Source organism: Xyrauchen texanus, chromosome 48, assembly GCF_025860055.1.
Source record: "Xyrauchen texanus isolate HMW12.3.18 chromosome 48, RBS_HiC_50CHRs, whole genome shotgun sequence".
Lineage (NCBI taxonomy): Eukaryota > Metazoa > Chordata > Actinopteri > Cypriniformes > Catostomidae > Xyrauchen > Xyrauchen texanus.
Window position 1 is genome coordinate 1,948,638 of NC_068323.1, and position 24,755 is coordinate 1,973,392.

Below are 24,755 nucleotides of genomic sequence, written 5' to 3' on the forward strand. Positions count from 1 at the left end.
ATGTATGCGCTACTGTAACCGGTGAGCGTGGTTTGGGAGTGGCTTTGTAAGTGCGGCAAAGCAAGTGCATTCTGGGAGTTGTTGTCTTTCAGCCACATGAGTAAAAAATACATTTTTTGCCTTTTCTCAGTCTAGAATGCTTCAAATTCAAAAATAATTTCACATTTCTACTACATAAATGACCACTATTAAATACACATTCATCTTCCCACAGCTGGAGTATCCCTTTAAGGTGTATTCACCTGTTCAGAAAATAACATGCCACTTCTTCATCACTCTTCAGTCCCTTTTGTGCTTTTAGAGACTGCCACCGTGCAAATTCTGAACCGATATTTACGGTGTTCTTTTGCCACTGATTACTGAAAAAAGAAAGAAAGAACAACATATTTATTTTTTATTGACTGTCATTTGTTCAGTACAGAAAAATGGTTGATGTTTAGACACTCCTGCCCTAAATCAAAACAGATATATCAGTAGACTATAGGTTTGTTGTTGATTTTATATTCAATAACTTCAATAATTCATAGTTTCTCCCCAAAGAAAAGAGCTGAAATAAATGAATATGGAGGGTATAGCTGGGGGCAACTCCTCTTATCGTGTGTGTGTGTGTGTGTGTGTGTGTGTGTGTGTGTGTGTGTGTGTGTGTGTGAGTGTGTGAGTGAGTGAGTGAGTGACGTAATTCACATCAAATTATTTCAGTGACAGGATCTAGTGAGTTATTTTCTGTTGATGCCCTTAACCTGTTCACTTGAGGTTTTTAAGGTTTTAATGTCCTACAATTCATGATGGAAGACCTCTACCCAAAAATGCTGTACAGGTGAACAACACCATGAAGAGTGGAATTAAGTAACGTGGGATTTTGAGAGTGCATTAAGAACAAATATCTAGATTAGACTCATTTTGTGCTTCTTGTATTGTCATTTATGTTCTGTGAATACTTTTAAACTTGTTGTACTACACTGTCTACATACAGTATGACCAACAATAAAAAAAAACACATGAAATACCTTTTTTTAGGTGCTATTTTTTTCTCACTGGAGTTCGGCACATCACCTTTTGAATGCTCACTCTTCATAGACACAACATCTGAGTCCGGTCTTTCACTAATGACACAAAGTGATGAGAGAAAAGGCAGTTTTCAACAGGAGGTACATCAGTTTCATTTCAAGACATTGTGGATGGTAATTAAAACTAAATATGTCAGTTTTGTATGTTAAAATACTTGCTCCTATCCCAGCTTAAAGGGATAGTTCACCCCAAAATCAAAATTCTCTCATCATTTACTCAGCCTCAACCCATCCCAGATGTGTATGACTTTCTTTCTTCTGTTGAACACAAATTAAGTAATTAAATTACTTTTAGAAAAATATATCAGCTCAGTAGGTCCATATAATGTAAGTGAATTGTGATCAGACTTTTGTAGCTCCAAAAATCACACAAAGGCAACATTAAAGTAATCCATAAGACACTAGTGGTTAAGTGTTGTAATGTCTTCTGAAGTGATCCAGTTGGTTTTGGGTGAGAACGGACCCCAATGTAACTCCTGTACATCTTGACAGCAGCCTCCTTGGCAATCATGATTTCAAGCTTGATTACACTTCCTGTAGCGCCATCTAGTGCTCTACGCATGCCTAACACACTAGGAAGTGTAATCGAGCTTGTAATCATGATTGCCAAGGAGACTGCTGTCAAGATGTACAGTAAAAAAGGAATTATATTTTGGTCCGTTCTTACCTAAAACCAACTAGATCTCTTCAGAAGACACTGATTAAACCACTGGAGTCGTATGAATTAATTTTATTTTGCCTTTATTTGCTTTTTGAGTTCTGATCACCATTCACATGCATTTGTGCATTCATGTTTAATTGCACCATTTATATAATGAGCATGGCATCAGAGAAACTCTTAGCTGTTTTTGTTTTCCGTTGCTTTGCTTTATTTCTAGATGTTCCACAGATGATTCTGTGTTTGTGGTTGCCCTCTTATGTCATACTCTGGGATTCCTCCAACCTACTTGAGCGTATACCTGACCTAGAGTAGTCAATATTTTAAACTGGTGTCTTCTAGAAGTGCTGTGATGCTGGATACCAATGTTTCATGTCTTGTACATTTAAAAACATTTCACTGTATCAGAGCTTGATTTGATTAGCAAAAGCCATGTGAAATGTAACATCTGAGGATTCATTCGGCAGAAATATACATGACTGGTTCGGTCTCTGGTTCAAAAGAAGCACAAATCCCAGCACAGGTTTGATCCAGATACAGTCACAAGCACCTTTCACGCCCATGTAAAAAAAATGTCCAGTCCTAATTTTCTAATCTACACATTAATAATCAGTTATTGTTTTTTAACATAACACATTTACTTTGTAACTAATATAATACCAGTGGAAATAAATTGTAATGCTTCAATTCAAAACCAAATAACATGTCAACTACAGCAGCTTACTAGGTGCAGTTAATTTTTTGACCACCAGATGACAGTAAATTAAACCATGTACAGAAGCTTCAAGGAATAAACATTTGTATTGTAAGTGTAAGCCCGTTTATCGGTCCAATGGCGGTCTCCAATAATACGGGTGAAGGTCTCTGCGCGTTACTGTCTTTCTTGTTACGCAACACAACAATATTAACTGAAATACATTTTCTCTTATGTATTACCTCGTTATTTCATCTGACTCAATAAATGAAAAAGGTTTTTAATGATATCTGAGTATCATTAAAAGTGAGCGAATGTTTGATTATTCTTTTAACTCCTTTAATTATATATTACCCGTTTAGATTAAGAAACTATGTCGCTTTGAGGTCCTCGCGTGTTTTTCTCTACACCGCGGGTCTCACGATCACAAGCGGCCAGTATTGGATCATCAAACAGAGGTAATTGCTATATACCTGAGATCGGTCACGTATACACAATCAAAGATACTTCAGTATAGCCCCATGGAATTGCACACACTTGAATGTAACTTAACGTTTTCTTCAGTAGAGGTCACGGCCACTATTACAGATGTAAGTTGACCAACATAACTTCTCTTATAATAGTTTTGGATTGGCCATGCGTGGTTTCCCACGTACACTTATCTGGAGAAACATCAAATTAAAACAGAGGTTAGACACCCGAATTTAGATTGGTCAAGCAGCGTTTGCTGTTCTAAACGGAAATTCCCTTTTTGTCTTTGCAAACCAAGTACACTTGAATCGATGCCAATTATTAGTCGTCACTAATCTGACGCAGACTTGCGGTAACATACGAATCGTTTAATCTGTTTGGAAAACACAATGTCAGAGTCAGTCAGAATAAATCAAATGTTTACAATTTATTGACCAGGTAAATAGAACAATAATTCAAAATCCAATTCATCGAGTGAAATCATCAATCAAGTATAATAACAACAATTCAGAAATTGAGTACTATATAGACACATTTACCTGGCAACAAGAACTACACACAGCGATCGTGTGGGAAGTCTAACTACTGACTCCCTGAGCAATGTGTCACATCTCCTTAAATACCCAGATAATTCAATATGCTTACCAAATGGTGGTGTCTGTCATTATAATTAGATTTTGGTCCCCTGTTGAGGGGCTTCCTGTAGATTTACATACAGGAGGTATGGAGGATCTGGGGGAGGGCACACCTTTAAGGGGCACACCACAGTTCTCATATTTTATAACTTCTTTTTGCTTTTCATTATGGCTGGGAGGATGAGACCAGTTTACCAGGCGCACTGAGATACTTTAAATGATACCAAACATGTTATAGTTACTTTTTTGTACACACTTCACATTGCATAGGTTTTTAGTGAGCTTTAAGTGAGGAGGAGGAGTAAGATGAAGAGTCTTTAAAAGGGAGGTGTTAGCTGCACAGTATGTTGCATCTCGGATGTTGCTGTTACATCTGCGAGAGAGAGTTCAGATGTTGATTCTCATGAGAGCCTTTTGTTTTCTCGAGGAGTAGCCCAGACTCACTGGCACCCGCCTTACATAAGCCTTGTTGCTCATAAAGGCCCAAACAAAGTCTATGCAAGTATATGAACGACGATGCTTTACAAACTCGATTTCACGCCTTGTTGCATTGTGAAATGCGTTAGCGCTCAATTCACAACCCAATGCAAGTACACGCTGCATTCTCAGCGTTGCTGCAAGGGGTGCTAGAGTGGATTTTCTTCTTTCAAACAAAAACTGTCATGGTGGACTCAGGCAGCATATTTTGTTGAATCCTTTCGAAAAATTCAAGACTTTTTGTCCCCAGTCAATCAGTTTTCTCTGTGTGTCTCTTTCGACTCATCTACCACATCTGGGCTGCATCCGAAAACATAGGCAGCTGACTTGCCATCTAATCATTTAATGGCTTAACTGACAGCTGTTTTGAATGAAAGGGTCTCCAAACAGTTATTAAGAACTTATTTTCATCCTGCCTCTGTATACAGAATCCGAAGGCAGAATTTTCCCAGTTTTGGATGCATCACCGGTTTCATGGGTGCGCCTAAAAAATCTATTGCCCCTGTTAGGGTTAGTACAGAAAAAGACAGAGCCTAGATGATGTCACTGAGTTGTAAGAGGGATCACCATCAACACCACCCTTTTAAAACTGAAAATAACTGTAACTGTAACCGACGCGCACATGCTGGACCAGAAAAACCTGCCATCTATGCTAAAGACCACAGTTAATACAGGTGAGTGGACTATCTCTGGGTGTCTCCTTGCTGACACACATACACACACACCCATTCGTTTAAGTTAGGACTGACAGCCATGGTAAATTGCATCATGTGGGCAGCTGTGGCTCAGGTGGTAGAATATAAGGTAAGGAATATAAGCTATATAAGGAATCACAGCAGCCCTGTAACTGTGCTTCATCTTTCATAATCAGATCTAATCTTCACGGGAAAGTGCTTCTGAATACATGGAACAGACGCACAGGTTGTGGAGTGGAGCAAGTGTCATAAAAACACTCGAAAGAAGTGAAAGAAGTTTCAGAATCCAGATGGAGTGGTGTTCAGTGATTTATTGTTTTATTACTGCAAGTCAAGATCTATCAAATCCACCCCAATGGAGGAATTAGCAGACAAAGTGCTGTAATGCAAAATGCATTAAATACCTTGTGGTAGCTGATGGCGTTACCTCACTGAAGTTTGGTACGTCACCTTTGGAATGCTCACTCTTCACACACGAATAGTTGGATACATGAGAGCCTGGTCTAAAGACACAAGTAGACAAAAAGCATTATACTTCAGGACGTCCCTCTCATTTGAAGAGATTAATGTTTCAAATGGTATTTATAGTGTTGGGGAGTAACTAACTGAAATTAGTGACACTACCAATGTAACTGCATTTTTCACTAGCGTTACAGTAGTTCAGCTATTTTCACAATAGTATTGCTTTACCATTAGAGAGATATTTTTACTAACAAGTAGCGGTGTAGTGTGACGAAACGCAAGCAATACAGCCAAACAAAATGGTAACCCAGCAAACACAGAACATTCCCTAACGTTAGCATTAGGTTCCTATTGGCAATTTTTTTGTGAACCAATTCCTAACGTTCAAGGAACATTCTCTTTAGGTTCCATTTCTTATAACCTTAAACTAACATTCCCAGAACATTATGGGAAACAATAATTCTCGGCATCCTCCCTCTCACAAGTGTATAATTTTGGGAGTACAAAACAATTAAGTGCATTGGTTCATTTGGACGGCTCATGTATATAAATTGGTTAAAATAACGATTCACAGATTCACTTCTGAGCCCATGAGCAGAAGTTTGCGTCTTTTTTTATGTAAAATAATTGCTTATTTTTTATAGTTAATAAGTGACTGTGCATTATTGTTCTGGATAAAAGAGCTAATACAATGCTATAATGTTAATGTTTGCACTACAGACCTTCAAATCAAATTATTAATTTGATTTGTTAAATAGCAATGTATTTTCAGAATCTCGTTTAGATGGGCATGGGGCATTGTTTTGGATTGCTGTCATCGTATTAATACTGTATTTTAAACAGTTTCAGAGTTTTTGTAATTTGCCTTTTCATTCATTCAAATTCTTTAACTTTAAATCTTAGGACCCAAATCAGAACGTTAGTTTGATACTGGAACCCAGAATGTGTTTTATTTGATTTTATAATTGTATTTATAATGCATGAAATACCTTTTGGTAGCTGATGGTGTTTCCTCACTGAAGTTCGGTACATCCCCTTTCGAATGATCACTCTTCACAGACACAACACTGGATACATGCAAGAGAGCAACAGGAGTTACTGTAGTCTCATTTTAATTGATTTAGTGTTTGCAAGTGGTAATTAAGTAGTTATTTCCAACTATAAGGCTAAATGAGCGAACCCTAACCCAATTCTATGATGAAAATGTTTGCATTGGACACCTTTACTATCTTTCACTATGTTTGATATTTGATTTGGTAAAAAACAAAGTAACTTTATAATCTTGCCACTTTAGAGTTAGGGTTGCCATCAAATGGGTATTAACAGACTGCTGTATAATCACTTGGGCAGAGACTTCAAGACAATCTCCTCCTTAATCCGGAGTGTTTATATTCACCTTCCCTACACTCTTCTAAACGGTCACTATGACCCCGTTTACACCTGGTATTAAGATGCATCTCAGGTGATCTGATCACATGTGGTCTGATGAGACACATCGCTCTTTACACCTGTGACCACTTGTGATCGGATTTGGAGGGGAGGGTCTCTGTTTCATGACAACATACATCAGTCACTTTGTCAGTGAGTTACTGCACAATTATAAACAGCAATAATGTCGGAATAGACAAAGAAAGTGCAAAAAACTGCACACTATTTCTCCTAGATACAACTGAAATGTAATCTTAGCAAAAAAGCATCATTTCGAGCTGTTATTGTTGTGGATTTCCTGTATTATGGGAGCTTTAGATGTTCGTGCTTCTCATAAGTGTCACTGCATGTTGATTTCAGACACACTGAAGAAGATCTGTGAAGTTTTAGTGTTTGTGTACGTATCCGTTTTTTTAAATGATCAGATTGTTGGGTTATTTCCTTTTTAACGGCTCATAACCGCCAAAGTATAAACACTTCTTTTAGTGCAGCAGTTGATTGACAGGTAAGGGGTGGCGTGTCGCTGCTGCCAGAAAGCATGCACGACGGATTAGCGTTTACACCACAGATGTGATGAGGTCATATTTGATTTTGGCCACATTCGTATCTTGTTTTGGTGATCCGATCACAAAATATTTTTAGACCCATTTAGACCTGTATTTAGAGCTGACAACATGTGATCAGATAACCAAAAATGCATCTTAATATCAGGTGGAAACAGGATCTAAATGTTATATACATTGAGGCTACATTGCATACGACCAACTTTAAGAAACACACATGAAATACCTTTTGGTAGCTGATGGTGTTTCCTCACTGAAGTTCGGTACATCACCTTTCGAATGATCACTCTTCACAGACACAATGCTGGATACATGCAAGAGAGCAACAGGAGTTACTGTAGTCTCATTTTAATCGATTTAGTGTTTGCAAGTGGTAATTAAGTAGTTATATCCAACTACAAGGCTAAATGAGCGAACCCTAACCCAATTCTATGATGAAAATGTTTGCGTTGGACACCTTTACTATCTTTCACTATGTTTGATATTTGATTTGGTAAAAACAAAGTAACTTTATAATCTTGCTACTTTAGAGTTAGGGTTGCCATCAAATGGGTATTAACAGACTGCTGTATAATCACTTGGGCAAAGATTTAAGACAATCTCCACCTTAATCCTGAGTGTTTATATTCGCCTTCCCTACACTCTTCTAAATGGTCACTATGACCCCCGTTTACACCATGCTAAACTGATTCACTTACATAATTCCACCTTGTAAATTAACACCACCAATGTAAACCTAATGCACAGAGTCCCGTGCCATCTACTGGGTATTAACAGACTGCTGTATCATCTCTTGGGCTGAGGCTTCAAGATAAGCTGATTTCCTAACTCCACTTTACTCCTGAGTGTTTATATTCGCCTTCCCTAAACTCTTCTAAACTGACACTAAATATCATCTACTGACTCAGTCTCGACTGAAAGTTTTTCCCTCCTTTTTGCCCACATCATCTTGAGCTTCTTCTCTTTGCTGATTGTCTTTGAACAATTGGAGTGGTGGTGGCGTAGTGGCTAAAGCACAGGGCTGTTAATCAGAAGGTCGCTGGATCAAACCCCACGGCCACCACCATTGTGCCCTTGAGTAAGGCACTTAACTCCAGGTTGTTCCAGGGGGATTGTCCCTGTAATAATTGCACTGTAAGTTGCTTTGGATAAAAGCGTCTGCCAAATGCATAAATGTAAATGTAAATGTCTATGAATATTTCAGCTCTGTAGGTCCATAAAATGCCCTCCAAAAAGGAGTTAAAGTCACCATAAAAGTAATTAATACGACTCCAGTGGTTTAATCAATGTCTTCTGAAGAGATCTTGTTGGTTTGGGTGAGAACAGACCTAAATATAATTACTTTTTCAAAGTCCATCTTGCCAATGCAGTCTCTAGGCACAATCACGATTTCAAGCTCGATTACACTTCCTAGTGCTTGACGCATGTGTAGAGCACTAGATGGCGCTACAGGAAGTGTAATCGAGTTTGAAATCATGATTGCCAAAGAGACTGCTGTCAAGATGTACAGTGAAAGAGGAGTTTGGTCTGTTCTCACCCAAAACAAACTGGATCACTTTTGAAGATGTTAATTAAACCACTGGAGTCTTATGGATTACTTTAATGGTGACTTTATCTCCTTCTTGGAGCTTTTGGAGGTCTGGTCACCATTAACATGCATTGTAAGGACCTACAGAAAAGGAATATTCTTCTAAAATCTTTATTAGTGTTCTTCAGAAGTAAGAATCATACACATCTGGGATGGCATGAGGTTGAGTAAATGATGGAACTATTCCATTAAAGAGTCTCAATTGGATGGGGGAAAACTTCACCAAACTGTCCTAGAGTCTTCATTTAATCCATCCCTCTTCAAAAATTAACCTTTATTAAAAAAAAGAGTCTTTTTTATAACAAAGAGCAACTAAATCAAGAGTTTGGACTCTACTCCACTCCATGCTAAACTGCTTCACTTACATAATTCCACCTTGTAAATAAACACCACCAATGGAAACCTAATGCCACAGAGATGAGACATGCTGCCATGGAGGAGTCCCGTGCCATCAACTGGTATTAACAGACTGCTGTATCATCTCTTGGGCTGAGGCTTGGGCTCACGGATGGATTAAATAAGCTGATTTCCTAACTCCACTTTACACCTGAGTGTTTATATTCACCTTCCCTAAACTCTTCTAAACTGACACTAAATATTATCTACTGACTCAGTCTTGACTGAAAGTTTTTCCCTCCTTTTTGCCCACATCATCTTGAGCTTCTTCTCTTTGCTGATTGTATTGGCTTTATATGTAAATTTTTTCATGATCTCAGTAAATGCTCCTGATGAAAGGGTCAAATAAATTGAATCCTCTGATAAATATTTGAACACCTTTGCAGGTCAATGACCAACTTAAAGAAACACACATGAAATACCTTTTGGTAGCTGATGGTGTTTCCCCACTGAAGTACAGTCCATCACCTTTCGATTGATCACTCTTCAGAGACACAGAACTGAATACAGGTGAGCCGGGTTTTTCACTAGTGACACAAAGAACAGAGACAAAAAGCATTTTCTACTTGTGTTGCATTTAAATTGATTTAGTATTGCAAATGGTAATTAAGTACAGTTATATCAAATTACTGTATATACATTATTGTTCTTGTCACTGACTGTAAGGAGAAATTAGCTAACACAAATCTATAATGCTAATGTTTGCATTGGACACCTTTGGTATCTTTTGCTTTGTTCGATGTTTCATTTGATGAAATCCAAAGCAACTTCATAATCTTGCTGTTTAAAGGGATAGTTCACCCAAAAAAGGAAAGTTGTCTCATTATTTACTCAACCTCATGCCATCCCAGATGTGTATGACTTTCTTTATTCTGCAGAACACAAATGAAGAATTTAATGAGAATATTTCAGCTCTGTAGGTCCATAAAATACCCTCCAAAAAGGAGTTAAAGTCACCATAAAAGTAATTAATACGACTCCAGTGGTTTAATCAATGTCTTCTGAAGAGATCTTGTTGTTTTTGGGTGAGAATAGACCTAAATATAATTCCTTTTTCAAAGTCCATTTTGCCATTGCAGTCTCTAGGCACAATCACGATTTCAAGCTCGATTACACTTCCTAGTGCTTGACGCATGTGTAGAGCACTAGATGGCGCTACAGGAAGTGTAATCGAGCTTGAAATCATGATTGCCAAAGAGACTGCTGTCAAGATGTACAGTGAAAGAGGAGTTTGGTCTGTTCTCACCCAAAACAAACTGGATCACTTTTGAAGACATTAATTAAACCACTAGAGTATTATGGATTACTTTAATGGTGACTTTATCTCCTTCTTGGAGCTTTTGGAGGTCTGGTCCCCTTTAACGTGCATTGTATGGACCTACAGAGAAGGAATATTCTTCTAAAAATCTTTATTAGTGTTCTTCAGTGTGGAGTAGTGGTGGGTGGAGTGGTCTAAACCACATAACTGGTAATCAGAAGTACACTGGTTCAAACCCCACAGTCACCACCATTGTGTCCTTGAGTAAGACACTTAACTCCAGGTTGCTCCGGGGGGATTGTCCCTGTAATAAGTGCACTGTAAGTTGCTTTGGATAAAAGCATCTGCCAAATGCATAAATGTAAATGTAAATGTTGTCATCTTCAGAAGTAAGAATCGTACACATCTGGGATGGCATGAGGTTGAGTAAATGATGAGATAATGTTCATTTTTAGGTGAACTATTCCATTAAAGAGTCTCAATTGGATGGGGGGAAACTTCCCCAAACTGTCCTGGAGTCTTAATTTAATCCATCCCTCTTCAAATATTAACCTTTATTAAAGAGACAATGTCAGAGTCTTTTTTATTTCAGAGAGCAACTAAATCAAGAGTTTGAACTCTGCTCCACTCCATGCTAAACTGCTTCACTTACATAATTCCAACATGTAAATAAACACCACCAATGGAAACCTAATGCCACAGAGATGAGACATGCTGCCATGGAGGAGTCCCGTGCCATCAACTGGGTATTAACAGACTGCTGTATCTTCTCTTGGGCTGAGGCTTCAAGATAAGCTGATTTCCTAACTCCACTTTACACCTGAGTGTTTATATTCACCTTTCCTAAACTCTTCTAAACTGACACTAAATATTATCTACTGACTCAGTCTTGACTGAAAGTTTTCCCTCCTTTTTGCCCACATCATCTTGAGCTTCTTCTCTTTGCTGATTGTCTTGGCTTTACATGTACATTTTTTCATGATCTCAGTAAATGCTCCTGATGAAAGAGTCAAATAAATTGAATCCTCTGATAAATATCAGAACACCTTTGCAGCTCAATGACCAACTTAAAGAAACACACATGAAATACCTTTTGGTAGCTGATGGTGTTTCCCCACTGAAGTACAGTCCATCACCTTTCGATTGATCACTCTTCAGAGACACAGAACTGAATACAGGTGAGCCGGGTTTTTCACTAGTGACACAAAGAACAGAGACAAAAAGCATTTTCTACTTGTGTTGCATTTAAATTGATTTAGTATTGCAAATGGTAATTAAGTACAGTTATATCAAATTACTGTATATACATTATTGTTCTTGTCACGACTGTAAGGAGAAATTAGCTAACACAAATCTATAATGCTAATGTTTGCATTGGACACCTTTGGTATCTTTTGCTTTGTTCGATGTTTCATTTGATGAAATCCAAAGCAACTTCATAATCTTGCTGTTTAAAGGGACAGTTCACCCAAAAAAGGAAAGTTGTCTTATTATTTACTCAACCTCATGCCATCCCAGATGTGTATGACTTTCTTTATTCTGCAGAACACAAATGAAGCATTTTAGGAGAATATTTCAGCTCTGTAGGTCCATAAAATACCCTCCAAAAAGGAGTTAAAGTCACCATAAAAGTAATTAATACGACTCCAGTGGTTTAATCAATGTCTTCTGAAGAGATCTTGTTGGTTTGGGTGAGAACAGACCTAAATATAATTCCTTTTTCAAAATCCATCTTGCCAATGCAGTCTCTAGGCACAATCACGATTTCAAGCTCGATTACACTTCCTAGTGCTTGACGCATGTGTAGAGCACTAGATGGTGCTACAGGAAGTGTAATCGAGCTTGAAATCAAGATTGCCAAAGAGACTGCTGTCAAGATAAATTGTTTGTCAAATCGAAATCCAAAGATGCTGAGGACAGATACAAGCTGTACAAAAATAAATTGACAGCTATAATGAGAATGGCGAAAAAACAGTATTATGAAAAACTATTAATTGCTAATAAATCTAACATAAAAAGAACCTGGGCAGTATTAAATAGTGTCATTAAGCAAGGATCGAATATAACGGATTATCCAGAATATTTTGTTGACTCTAATGGAGAAAACAATGATATGAATAAATTAGTAAATGATTTTAATAATTTCTTTGTAAATCTTGGTCCTGATTTAGCAGCTAAAATTCCTAACCAAGAATTGAAGTTGAACACTGAAAGAAATTACCGTACTATTTTTCTCTCTCCGGTCAGTGAGTGTGAAATAATGAATATTGTTCAAAAATCCAAAAACAAGTTATCTACAGACTGTCACTCCATCGATATGGTACTAATAAAAAAGACAATTGAAAGTATCATAAAGCCTCTAACACATATCTGTAACCTGTCGCTTAAAAACGGTTGTGTGCCAAGAAAAATGAAAATTGCTAAGGTCATACCATTGTTCAAAAATGGTAATAGGAATCACTTTACTAATTACAGACCCATTTCTCTCCTTCCCCAGTTTTCAAAAATCCTTGAAAAGGTTTTTGACAAACGGTTAGAAATATTTACATATAAGCATAAGCTAATTAATGAAGGACAATATGGTTTTAGACCCAACAGATCTACTTCGATGGCCATAATTGACGCCACAGAAGAAATATCGAAGGCTCTAACAAACAAAAAACATGCAATAGGAATTTTTATAGATTTCAAAAAAGCTTTTGATACCATTAATCATGATATATTAATTAAGAAATTAGAACTATATGGAATACGGGGGGTTGCTGGGAAATGGGTGAAAAGTTATTTGAGCGACAGAGTACAGTTTGTTCAAATGGGTGAGCTCTCTTCTGGATGTCTTGACATTGTTGTGGTGTCCCGCAGGGGTCAGTATTGGGCCCCAAATTATTTAATTTATATATTGATGATATTTTCAATGTTTCTCAATTGGTTAAATGTGTATTGTACTGGATGATACAAATATTTTCTATAGTAATGATAGTTTGGAGCTGACTGATTAGCGTTATAAACAAAGAACTAAGTAAATTAAAAAATGGATGGAAAGCAACAAATTATCCTTAAACCTAGATAAATCCAAAGTGATGTTTTTGGAAAGTATCAAGCTGATTCAGCAGAAACTGGTTGAGATAGACGGAGTACACATTGAAAATGTTCAGGAAATAAAATTTTTAGGTGTAACGATAGACAACAAGCTAATTTGGAATGCCCACATCAGACATATTACAACTAAAGTCTCCAAAAGCCTTGCCATAATAAGTAGAGTTAAGCATATTCTTGATTATAATGCACTCCATACCCTGTATTGTGCTTTAATACAGCCATATTTAACTTACTGTGTAGAGGTATGGGGCAATAATTACAAAAATGTAATACAGTCACTTTTTTTGCTACAGAAAAGAGCTATACGAATTATACACAAGGCCGCCTATTTCGAACACACAAATCCTCTTTTTCTTAAATCAAAGCTATTAAAAATGCAGTATCTTGTAAAATTTTATAATGCACAGTTCATGTTCAAAGCGTATCACTATTTATTACCTGTGAACATTCAAAATATGTTTTCTCATAAGGAGCAGTCGTACAGTTTGAGAGGATTTGGAAACTTTGTGGTCCCAATGGCGGGTTCCACCAGGAGGAGTTTTTCTATGTCTGTTTGTGGGGTTACTTTGTGGAATAATCTGGGGCGTGAATTAAAGCAGTGTCAAGGCATTCACAATTTCAAACGTCTTTACAAACGAATGGTCTGGTCCCATTACAATGACATTGAGGTTTGATTGTATTCATGTTGTGTGGATTGTTGGATTAGTTATTATTTAGTTACCCTTGTGGTATTCCGTCTACCATTGTTGGTAGTTGTTCGTCATTATGTACTCTTGTGGTATTCCATCTACCATTGTTGGTATTTGATAATCATTGTTACCTGTGGAAATATCTGTATATTATTAATATGTATGGTATGAATGTGTGGTTTTGACTTGTGCAACCACTGTTTCTAAATGAGGTATTATGATTACTATTATTATTATTATTTTTTTTATTTTTTTATTATTATTTTCTCTTTGAGATTATTGATGAAGGAAGCAGCTATTTTTTTTGTTTGTATATATTCTTTGATAGACTGGGGTGGGGTTTAATAAGTTTTACTTCTTCCCACTCCATTTTCAAGCATGAGTGTATAAGTTATTATTATTGTGTATCTTTTCTGTTGTCACACTATTTTTGCTTGAAAATAAATAAATAAATAAAAAATAATAAAAATAAAATAAGATGTACAGTGAAAGAGGAGTTTGGTCTGTTCTCACCCAAATCAAACTGGATCACTTTTGAAGACATTAATTAAACCACTGGAGTATTATGGATTACTTTAATGGTGACTTTATCTCCTTCTTGGAGCTTTTGGAGGTCTGGTCACCATTAACGTCCATTGTTTGGACCTACAGAGAAGGAATATTCTTCTAAAAATCTTTATTAGTGTTCTTCAGAAGTAAGAATCATACACATCTGGGATGGCATGAGGTTGAGTAAATAATGAGATAATGTTCATTTTTATGTGAACTATTCCATTAAAGAGTCTCAATTGGATGGGGGAAAACTTCCCCAAACTGTCCTGGAGTCTTAATTTAATCCATCCCTCTTCAAACATTAACCTTTATTAAAGAGACAATGTCAGAGTCTTTTTTATTTCAGAGAGCAACTAAATCAAGAGTTTGGACTCTGCTCCACTCCATGCTAAACTGCTTCACTTACATAATTCCAACATGTAAATAAACACCACCAATGGAAACCTAATGCCACAGAGATGAGACATGCTGCCATGGAGGAGTCCCGTGCCATCAACTGGGTATTAACAGACTGCTGTATCATCTCTTGGGCTGAGGCTTCAAGATAAGCAGATTTCCTAACTCCACTTTACACCTGAGTGTTTATATTCGCCTTCCCTAAACTCTTCTAAACTGACACTAAATATTATCTACTGACTCAGTCTCGACTGAAAGTTTTCCCTCCTTTTTGCCCACATCATCTTGAGCTTCTTCTCTTTGCTGATTGTCTTGGCTTTACATGTACATTTTTTCATGATCTCAGTAAATGCTCCTGATGAAAAAGTCAAATAAATTGAATCCTCTGATAAATATTAGAACACCTTTGCAGCTCAATGACCAACTTAAAGAAACACACAGGAAATACCTTTTGGTAGCTGATGGTGTTTCCCCACTGAAGTACAGTCCATCACCTTTCGATTGATCACTCTTCAGAGACACAGAACTGAATACAGGTGAGCCGGGTTTTTCACTAGTGACACAAAGAACAGAGACAAAAAGCATTTTCTGCTTGTGTTGCATTTAAATTGATTTAGTATTGCAAATGGTAATTAAGTACAGTTATATCAAATTACTGTATATACATTATTGTTCTTGTCACGACTATAAGGAGAAATTAGCTAACACAAATCTATAATGCTAATGTTTGCATTGGACACCTTTGGTATCTTTTCCTTTGTTCGATGTTTAATTTGATGAAATCCAAAGCAACTTCATAATCTTGCTGTTTAAAGGGACAGTTCACCCAGAAAGGAAAGTTGTCTCATTATTTACTCACCCTCATGCCATCTCAGATGTGTATGACTTTCTTTATTCTGCAGAACACAAATGAAGAATTTTAGGAGAATATTTCAGCTCTGTAGGTCCATACAATGCCCTCCAAAAGGAGTTAAAGTTACCATAAAAGTAATCCATACGACTCCAGTGGTTTAATCAATGTCTTCTGAAGAGATCTTGTTGTTTTTGGGTGAGAACAGACCTAAATATAATTCCTTTTTCAAAGTCCATTTTGCCATTGCAGTCTCTAGGCACAATCACGATTTCAAGCTTGATTACACTCCTAGTGCTTGACGCATGTGTAGAGCACTAGATGGCGCTACAGGAAGTGTAATCGAGCTTGAAATCATGATTGCCAAAGAGGCTGCTGTCAAGATGTACAGTGAAAGAGGAGTTTGGTCTGTTCTCACCCAAAACAAACTGGATCACTTTTGAAGACATTAATTAAACCACTAGAGTCTTATGGATTACTTTAATGGTGACTTTATCTCCTTCTTGGAGCTTTTGGAGGTCTGGTCCCCTTTAACGTGCATTGTATGGACCTACAGAGAAGGAATATTCTTCGAAAAATCTTTATTAGTGTTCTTCAGAAGTAAGAATCATACACATCTGGGATGGCATGAGGTTGAGTAAATGAAGAGATAATGTTCATTTTTAGGTGAACTATTCCATTAAAGAGTCTCAATTGGATGGGGGAAAACTTCACCAAACTGTCCTAGAGACTTAATTTAATCCATCCCTCTTCAAACATTAACCTTCATTAAAGTGACAATGTCAGAGTCTTTTTTATTTCAGAGAGCAACTAAATCAAGAGTTTGGACTCTGCTCCACTCCATGCTAAACTGCTTCACTTACATAATTCCAACATGTAAATAAACACCACCAATGGAAACCTAATGCAACAAAGATGAGACATGCTGCCATGGAGGAGTCCCGTGCCATCAACTGGGTATTAACAGACTGCTGTATCTTCTCTTGGGCTGAGGCTTCAAGATAAGCTGATTTCCTAACTCCACTTTACTCCTGAGTGTTTATATTCGCCTTCCCTAAACTCTTCTAAACTGACACTAAATGTTATCTACTGACTGTCTCGACTGAAAGTTTTTCTCTCCTTTTTGCCCACATCATCTTGAGCTTCTTCTCTTTGCTGATTGTCTTGGCTTTACATGTACATTTTTTCATGATCTCAGTAAATGCTCCTGATGAAAGAGTCAAATAAATTGAATCCTCTGATAAATATCAGAACACCTTTGCAGCTCAATGACCAACTTAAAGAAACACACATGAAATACCTTTTGGTAGCTGATGGTGTTTCTTCACTGAAGTTCGGTACATCACCTTTCGAATGGTCACTCTTCAGAGACACAGAGCTGAATACAGGTGAGCCGGGTTTTTCACTAATTTGAGAGATAAAGAGCAGAAAGCACAAAGCCTCGTTTGATGGAACATGACTTGAGAAAGCGGCATGTTGTTCTGGTACCCCAGGATCGCATTATTCTGACATTTTTACTTTGGCTCCAGTGTGTTCACCTTCCCCTGTGGCACGACCAGATGTGTGTTGCATATGCAGCATGGGAGACCCAAGTTTGTATCCCGCATTGAAGCCAGGAAGTAATTGCTTTTGCATAATCAGTGACAAGTGTGATTCTAAGGTTGCATTTCTCTCTCTAACATGATATTTTACTCCACAGATGGTTAGGTTTAGGTTTGGGGTTTGGTGTACAGTTAATCAAATATGCATTCATCGTCACTGTATTGCAGGCAAATAAAAACAACTTGCTTCACAACATATTGAACTGTTAAATTCTAAGAAAAATTGACTGTTGAAATATTGTTTTTCCTTTAGCTACCAACTTGTCTTTTTCTAATTTTGAAGAAATGCATGAAATACCTTTTGGTAGCTGATGGTGTTTCCTCACTGAAGTTCGGTACATCACCTTTCGATTTATCACTCTTCATAGACACAGAACTGAATACAGGTGAATCTGCTCTTTCACTAGTGACACAAAGAACAGAGACAAAAAGCATTTTCTGCTTGTGTTGCATTTAAATTGATTTAGTATTGCAAATGGTAATTAAGTACAGTTATATCAAATTACTGTATATACATTATTGTTCTTGTCACGACTATAAGGAGAAATTAGCTAACACAAATCTATAATGCTAATGTTTGCATTGGACACCTTTGGTATCTTTTGCTTTGTTCGATGTTTAATTTGATGAAATCCAAAGCAACTTCATAATCTTACTGTTTAAAGGGACAGTTCACCCAGAAAGGAAAGTTGTCTCATTATTTACTCACCCTCATGCCATCTCAGATGTGTATGACTTTCTTTATTCTGCAGAACACAAATGAAGAATTTTAGGAGAATATTTCAGCTCTGTAGGTCCATACAATGCCCTCCAAAAAGGAGTTAAAGTTACCATAAAAGTAATCCATACGACTCCAGTGGTTTAATCAATGTCTTCTGAAGAGATCTTGTTGTTTTTGGGTGAGAACAGACCTAAATATAATTCCTTTTTCAAAGTCCATTTTGCCATTGCAGTCTCTAGGCACAATCACGATTTCAAGCTTGATTACACTCCCTAGTGCTTGACGCATGTGTAGAGCACTAGATGGCGCTACAGGAAGTGTAATCGAGCTTGAAATCATGATTGCCAAAGAGGCTGCTGTCAAGATGTACAGTGAAAGAGGAGTTTGGTCTGTTCTCACCCAAAACAAACTGGATCACTTTTGAAGACATTAATTAAACCACTAGAGTCTTATGGATTACTTTAATGGTGACTTTATCTCCTTCTTGGAGCTTTTGGAGGTCTAGTCCCCTTTAACGTGCATTGTTTGGACCTACAGAGAAGGAATATTCTTCTAAAAATCTTTATTAGTGTTCTTCAGTGTGGAGTGGTGGTGGGTGGAGTGGTCTAAAGCACATAACTGGTAATCAGAAGGACACTGGTTTGAGCCCCACAGCCACCACCATTGTGTCCTTGAGTAAGACACTTAACTCCAGGTTGCTCCGGGGGGATTGTCCCTGTAATAAGTGCTCTGTAAGTTGCTTTGGATAAAAGCATCTGCCAAATACATAAATGTAAATGTAAATGTTGTCATCTTCAGAAGTAAGAATCATACACATCTGGGATGGCATGAGGTTGAGTAAATGATGAGATAATGTTCATTTTTAGGTGAACTATTCCATTAAAGAGTCTCAATTGGATGGGGGAAACTTCACCAAACTGTCCTAGAGTCTTAATTTAATCCATCCCTCTTCAAACATTCACCTTTATTAAAGAGACAATGTCAGAGTCTTTTTTATTTCAGAGAGTGTCTAAATCAAGAGTTTGGACTCTGCTCCACTCCATGCTAAACTGCTTCACTTACATAATTCCACCTTGTAAATAAACACCACCAATGGAAACCTAATGCAACAAAGATGAGACATGCTGCCATGGAGGAGTCCCGTGCCATCAACTGGTATTAACAGACTGCTGTATCATCTCTTGGGCTGAGGCTTCAAGATAAGCTGATTTCCTAACTCCACTTTACTCCTGAGTGTTTATATTCGCCTTCCCTAAACTCTTCTAAACTGACACTAAATATTATCTACTGACTCAGTCTCGACTGAAAGTTTTTCTCTCCTTTTTGCCCACATCATCTTGAGCTTCTTCTCTTTGCTGATTGTCTTGGCTTTACATGTACATTTTTTCATGATCTCAGTAAATGCTCCTGATGAAAAAGTCAAATAAATTGAATCCTCGGATAAATATTAGAACACCTTTGCAGGTCAATGACCAACTTAAAGAAACACACATGAAATACCTTTTGGTAGCTGATGGTGTTTCCTCACTGAAGTTCGGTACATCACCTTTCGATTTATCACTCTTCAGAGACACAGAACTGAATACAGGCGAGCCGGGTTTTTCACTAGTGACAAAGAGCAGAGAGAAAATTCACACTTCTGTCTCATTTTTTAAAAGATTTAAGGATAACCAATTTGTTTGCTTTGTTTTTTCTGCAACAAGAGAGGAGAATGGAGGAAATTTAAATCAGGATATGCAAGAGAAGGTATAGGAAGTAACTGTCCAGTAACAGTATGGCAGACTGAAGGCCCTATGCCCCAAATACCACCACAAACTCCACTGGGATAAACTATACCAGTGTTTTTTGGATGAATGTCACCCAACCTTTTTCTTAACCAAGAAAATTGTGCATTTTGGTGCAGCCAATAGTTGTTCTGACTGTTCAAGTCAGTCAGTATAAGAAGGTGTTCAAACTGCCATTTATTGGCAAACATGAATAGAAACCCTGCATAGGCCAATCGTTTTTAAACATTGCATTAAGGGGTATTTTTAGCGAGCTACTTTAAATGCAAACAATTAATTGAGGAAAAGTTAGAAAATTAGCATATTATAAGTCTACATTAAAGGTACAGTTTACCCAAAACTGGATATTCTCTCTTCATTTACTCACCCTCATGCTATCACAAATGTTTATGAGTTTATTACATCAGCAGAACACAAATGAAGACTTTTAGAAGACAAGTTCAGCTCTGTTGGTCCATACAATTCAAGTGAATGGTGACTAGTCTTTTGTAGCTCCAAAAAGTCATTTCTTACTCTAAATCTCCACTTTCACTTTTACATAAAAAAAATCACATGTGGTGCCTGTTTAGTTTCACTTTCAAATTTGAAAGTGTAAGTTAAAGTGGGGTAAAAAAATACTTTTTGTCACTCACACCTATCATATCTCGTCTGAAGACATGGATTAAACCACTGGAGTCTTATGGATTACTTTTATGTGTCCTATATGTGATATTAGGAGCTACAAATGTCTGGTCACCATTCACTTGCATTGTATGGAAATACACAACTGAAATATTCTTCTTAAAATCTTCGTTTGTGTTCTGTAGATGATTGAAAGTCATACACATATTTTTGGGTGAACTATCCCTTTAAATTTTGAAGTAAACGCCATCACCAGTGGCATCTTATTTTTCATCACTGTTTGTTCTACTACAATATAAACTCCTCTTGTATCATATTTGTTATGCAATCTAATACCTATTTCCTGCAATTCACTTTTGGACTCTGGACCTGACAAGCGTATTTCCCTCCTCCTTCTTATTCCTGAGAGTTTCTCTTTGCTTAAAGTCCAAGGACTCCAATAAACTGACACGAAATTGTATCTGCTGATTATCTTAGCTTGAAAACTTCTTACGATCACATAAATCACATATAAAGAATCTCGTAAAACCTCTTGCTGATAAGACAAAATCAAACAAATTGTAATGATTCACATTTTATTTGTTAAACATTTGTCAATGTTGACGGCAAGTTTGGGAAACAAAACTCTAATCAATAATGATAAATACTTATAGTGTGTCAATAGTGTGAAAAATAGTCCTTGATATTGTTGTATTACAAATTTATAAAATGTTAAATCTAGGTTCAATACAATCGTAATTAAACTGAGAAAGTAGAGTAGATTGCATTTAGCATTTGAGGCAGTGGCGGCTTGTCAATAGAGGGCGCTGGGGCGCCGCCCCCATCAAAATTCCAGAAATATACATGAATACAAAAATGATATAAAAATGAAATAAAAATAAAAAAATAAAATAGTTTACTCAAACGATGTGCAGGCTGGTAGTAAGAGCCTCAGCATTTAATAAAAACTGGCTTTAATCGGTTAACTATTTTCTATGTTTTTCTATATATATATATATTATTAATTCTATAGGTCTGTGACACCATCCTGGGACACACTAGGGAGCGTTTCTCCTTCACAGACCATCTTGTCTGTGCCACCTTCTTGCAGGGGGACAGGTTTGATGAGTACATGGATACCTTTCCTGAAGATGCATTGAGCAGCACCATGAAAGCGTACCCGATGCTCAGTGGAAGACAGAGCTCAGTCTCATCTACAGCAAGGAAGAATTCAAAGCCTGCCGTGGTGCTGTGGACCTATTCCAGCTGTTTATGGAGAATAATCTCGAAGAAGTCTTTTCCGAAACTGTGACTCTCCTAAAAGTTCTCATTACCACACCCATGACCACGGCTGAAGCTGAGAGGTGCTTCTCAAACTTGAAAAGAATAAAAACGTTTCTCAGAAACACCATGACCCAGGAGAGGCTGAATGCACGGGCATTGCTCTCCATGGAAAAGAGACTTGTTACTGAGATGACTGACTTTAATCTGAGAGTCATTTAGAAATTTGCTGGCCAGAAAGAAAGGAGAGCAAAATTTATGTTCAAGTAGTCAACATGCTTTTTGGTACTGCTTTGTATTTATTTTCGCCCACAAAAAAAGCGCCCCCCCAAAAATAATTATCACCAGCCGCCACTGATTTGAGGTATAGATGATGATTATATCAGCTGTTAAACACAGTTTTGCAGCAAGAGATTCCTGCCAGTCCTGTTCTCTCTATTATAAGTTAAATGAGTCAGATTACTGAGAATCTCACACTTTGTCTTTAATGGTTCTTGGAGCCCCAGTCGTTGAATAGTTAGGCTGATTGGATTAGGATTGGTAACACTCTAGAGTCTAGGGCGGGCTCCTAAACCTGTATACTTCATTTGCACGCTTTGTTTAAGGTCGTCACCTAGGTGCTTTGTCTCCATTTCTAAGCACTGCCCTCTAAATGTATATAAAACTACAATGTAAAGTTCCCTTGCTCAGACTTGATGACTGCAGCTACCGACAGCTTGTGATCTGAATAAAGAATCAAGCTGAATATACAACCAAGTCTCCTGGTCTTCGCTTCTGAGTTTCCAACAATAGTGAGGTTTGGGGGGGTTTCTGAGAAGTACTAACATGATTACTCATAAAGAGAAACCGTTTTACCTCTGTTCCTCCGAGAGACTCATCACAGAGGCAGATTTCTTTCTTCGCTTCTCTGACATCACTTCAGCATAAGGCTCAGCACTGCCATCTTTGGGTTGGTGAAGCCACTTTGAATGACCTAAAGATGACCATATTTAACCGAGTTCAGTAACATGGCAGATAGATACATAGATAGAAAAATATACAACATATTGTAATACAACAACTTCATAGCCATGTAGTGTAACCCAACTGTCTTGATCGTTTCAGATCATTCATTAAAATGAACTGAGGGGCTCCCATCTCCTCTTATCATTATATAATGATACATTAAACATTATCTCAGCACTGTACTTTATTTCCATATAAGTTGTATGCCTTTATAAATACACAATGAGCAAAAGAGCTCCAGTATTTCTAAACTTGACTGTGCACTTGCAAGTATAATGTGGCTGGCCAAATGTAAATAAAGGGGTAAAACTTGAGATTTTAGGTGACTCATATTCAACATATTTTTATTTCTTTCAGTGTTGTAGTTTTTATGTATCCTTTACAATCATATTTCTAACATTTTAGTACTTATATGTGATCATATATTCATGTGTTAACAACTTATTTGATATATTTAATAAAATGAGAAATGCTTTCACAATAATTAAATATTTGAGTAAATATAACATGGAAAATATACTATTAAATGCCATATGAAGCTATATATTCTATCTATCAAATACCTCTTTGATATAAACCAACATCCTGTATGAACATTCAGTCACATGTGTTGGAAGGGTCTGTGAAGTGCGCACAAAATACTTTCGATTTCGCAAAATCACAGAAAAACGTAAAAATATCTGCAATAACTCGTTTTCAATAACGCTCCTGTATATTAAATCACGCTTACATATATAAATATTAAATCCCTTCATTACCTCACCCAACATAATTACTAATGTACTTACTTTCTGTAACTGGCGGTCTTGTGCACCTAGAAAGAATGTTGAGAAACGGGTCTTCTGCGACATTTCCTGAAGCCAGAGAATATTAAACGGAGACGGGCCACTTCTATTAAAATGAATGCGAGAAATTGGAGCGCCCAACAATCAACAGATGTAGAAAGGAAGTCCCACCTTACTTGTAAAAGAGCCAATCACTTTTTAGATACAGATATCACCTGTCAATCAACGCGCTTACGCGCATGCGTATTAGCTTTACAAACAGGGCAAATTGCGTTTTTAGCGTAATCTGAGGTAATGAATCAAAATGTATGATAGCAGAGTTGTCATGTGCTATCGCTGATTTGATCTATGTTATTTTATCATAATCTTGACCAACCATTTTTGAGATTATGGTCTGTCTTCATTTAAGAAGATAGGAGCTGTACTGTCATGACTGGAAATAGCGCCTCGAGAGCGTCCCAAACACGCATGATAGTGGACTGACTCACTAGAAACACTTTGCTGAAGCCCCTCCCGAAAACTGCAGATATACGCTCAGAGTGAAAAGTGCCGTTTATGCACTAGTAACTCCACTAATCATCTTTATTTGCCAAACTTCAGCAACATGAATAAACTTATCTTTATATTTATTTTATCATTTCAGCGACGAGTGTTTATCCGTTTAGATTTACACTTTCGGTTTCAATTTCAAGAACATGCTAGAAATTGCGCATTTGCTTTTATTCCCTTATCTAAGTTCAGGCACACCAACAGTGATCACACACACACACACACACACACACACACACACACACACACACACACACACACACACACACACACACACACACACACACACATACGTATGCAAACATGAACCATGCAAATTTAAAATCAAATTGAATTTAAGGTTGATTCAATTTTATTTTAAATTTGCATATTTCTTAAAACAGTTTATGAAAAAGGATTAAACAAGATAATAATGCTTAATAATTCATAACATCTATGTCAAATCAAGTCA

The 24,755-nt window shown here is 37.1% G+C and overlaps 2 protein-coding genes across 2 annotated transcripts in view; both read right to left on the reverse strand.

Annotated features, from left to right (window-relative positions):
- The window catches only part of LOC127640007 (protein NLRC5-like), a 50,620-nt gene extending 43,171 nt beyond the window's left edge, over nucleotides 1–7,449 (reverse strand). Inside the window, exons 1-5 of the mRNA XM_052122380.1 lie at nucleotides 7,377–7,449; nucleotides 6,149–6,226; nucleotides 5,102–5,200; nucleotides 1,008–1,103; nucleotides 243–359 (exon numbers count right to left, since the gene is read on the reverse strand). Of these exons, the coding sequence (XP_051978340.1) occupies nucleotides 243–359; nucleotides 1,008–1,075 (185 nt within the window). The 5' untranslated portion in view covers nucleotides 1,076–1,103; nucleotides 5,102–5,200; nucleotides 6,149–6,226; nucleotides 7,377–7,449. The remainder of the gene's footprint in view (nucleotides 1–242; nucleotides 360–1,007; nucleotides 1,104–5,101; nucleotides 5,201–6,148; nucleotides 6,227–7,376) is intronic.
- On the reverse strand, nucleotides 4,686–23,812 carry LOC127639454 (uncharacterized). The gene is made up of 11 exons (XM_052121508.1): nucleotides 23,759–23,812; nucleotides 22,821–22,938; nucleotides 19,801–19,905; nucleotides 17,878–17,982; nucleotides 15,577–15,681; nucleotides 11,483–11,587; nucleotides 9,557–9,661; nucleotides 7,377–7,454; nucleotides 6,149–6,226; nucleotides 5,125–5,200; nucleotides 4,686–4,706 (listed from the first exon to the last, which is right to left on the reverse strand). The coding sequence occupies exons 2-11, from the start codon at nucleotides 22,877–22,879 to the stop codon at nucleotides 4,686–4,688; spliced, it is 837 nt and encodes a 278-aa protein (XP_051977468.1). The 5' UTR covers nucleotides 22,880–22,938; nucleotides 23,759–23,812.
- Nucleotides 23,813–24,755: the final 943 nt, after the last annotated feature.

Excerpts from the sequence above, each read along its gene's own strand:
- LOC127639454 (XM_052121508.1), bottom strand. The coding sequence starts at position 22,879 with ATGTCAGAGAAGCGAAGAAAGAAATCTGCCTCTGTGATGAGTCTCTCG. Across the intron at positions 15,682-17,877 it reads ACACCATCAGCTACCAAAAG|TGAAAAACCCGGCTCACCTG; the intron begins GTATTTCATGCA and ends TTGTGTCACTAG. Across the intron at positions 9,662-11,482 it reads ACACCATCAGCTACCAAAAG|TGAAAAACCCGGCTCACCTG; the intron begins GTATTTCATGTG and ends TTGTGTCACTAG.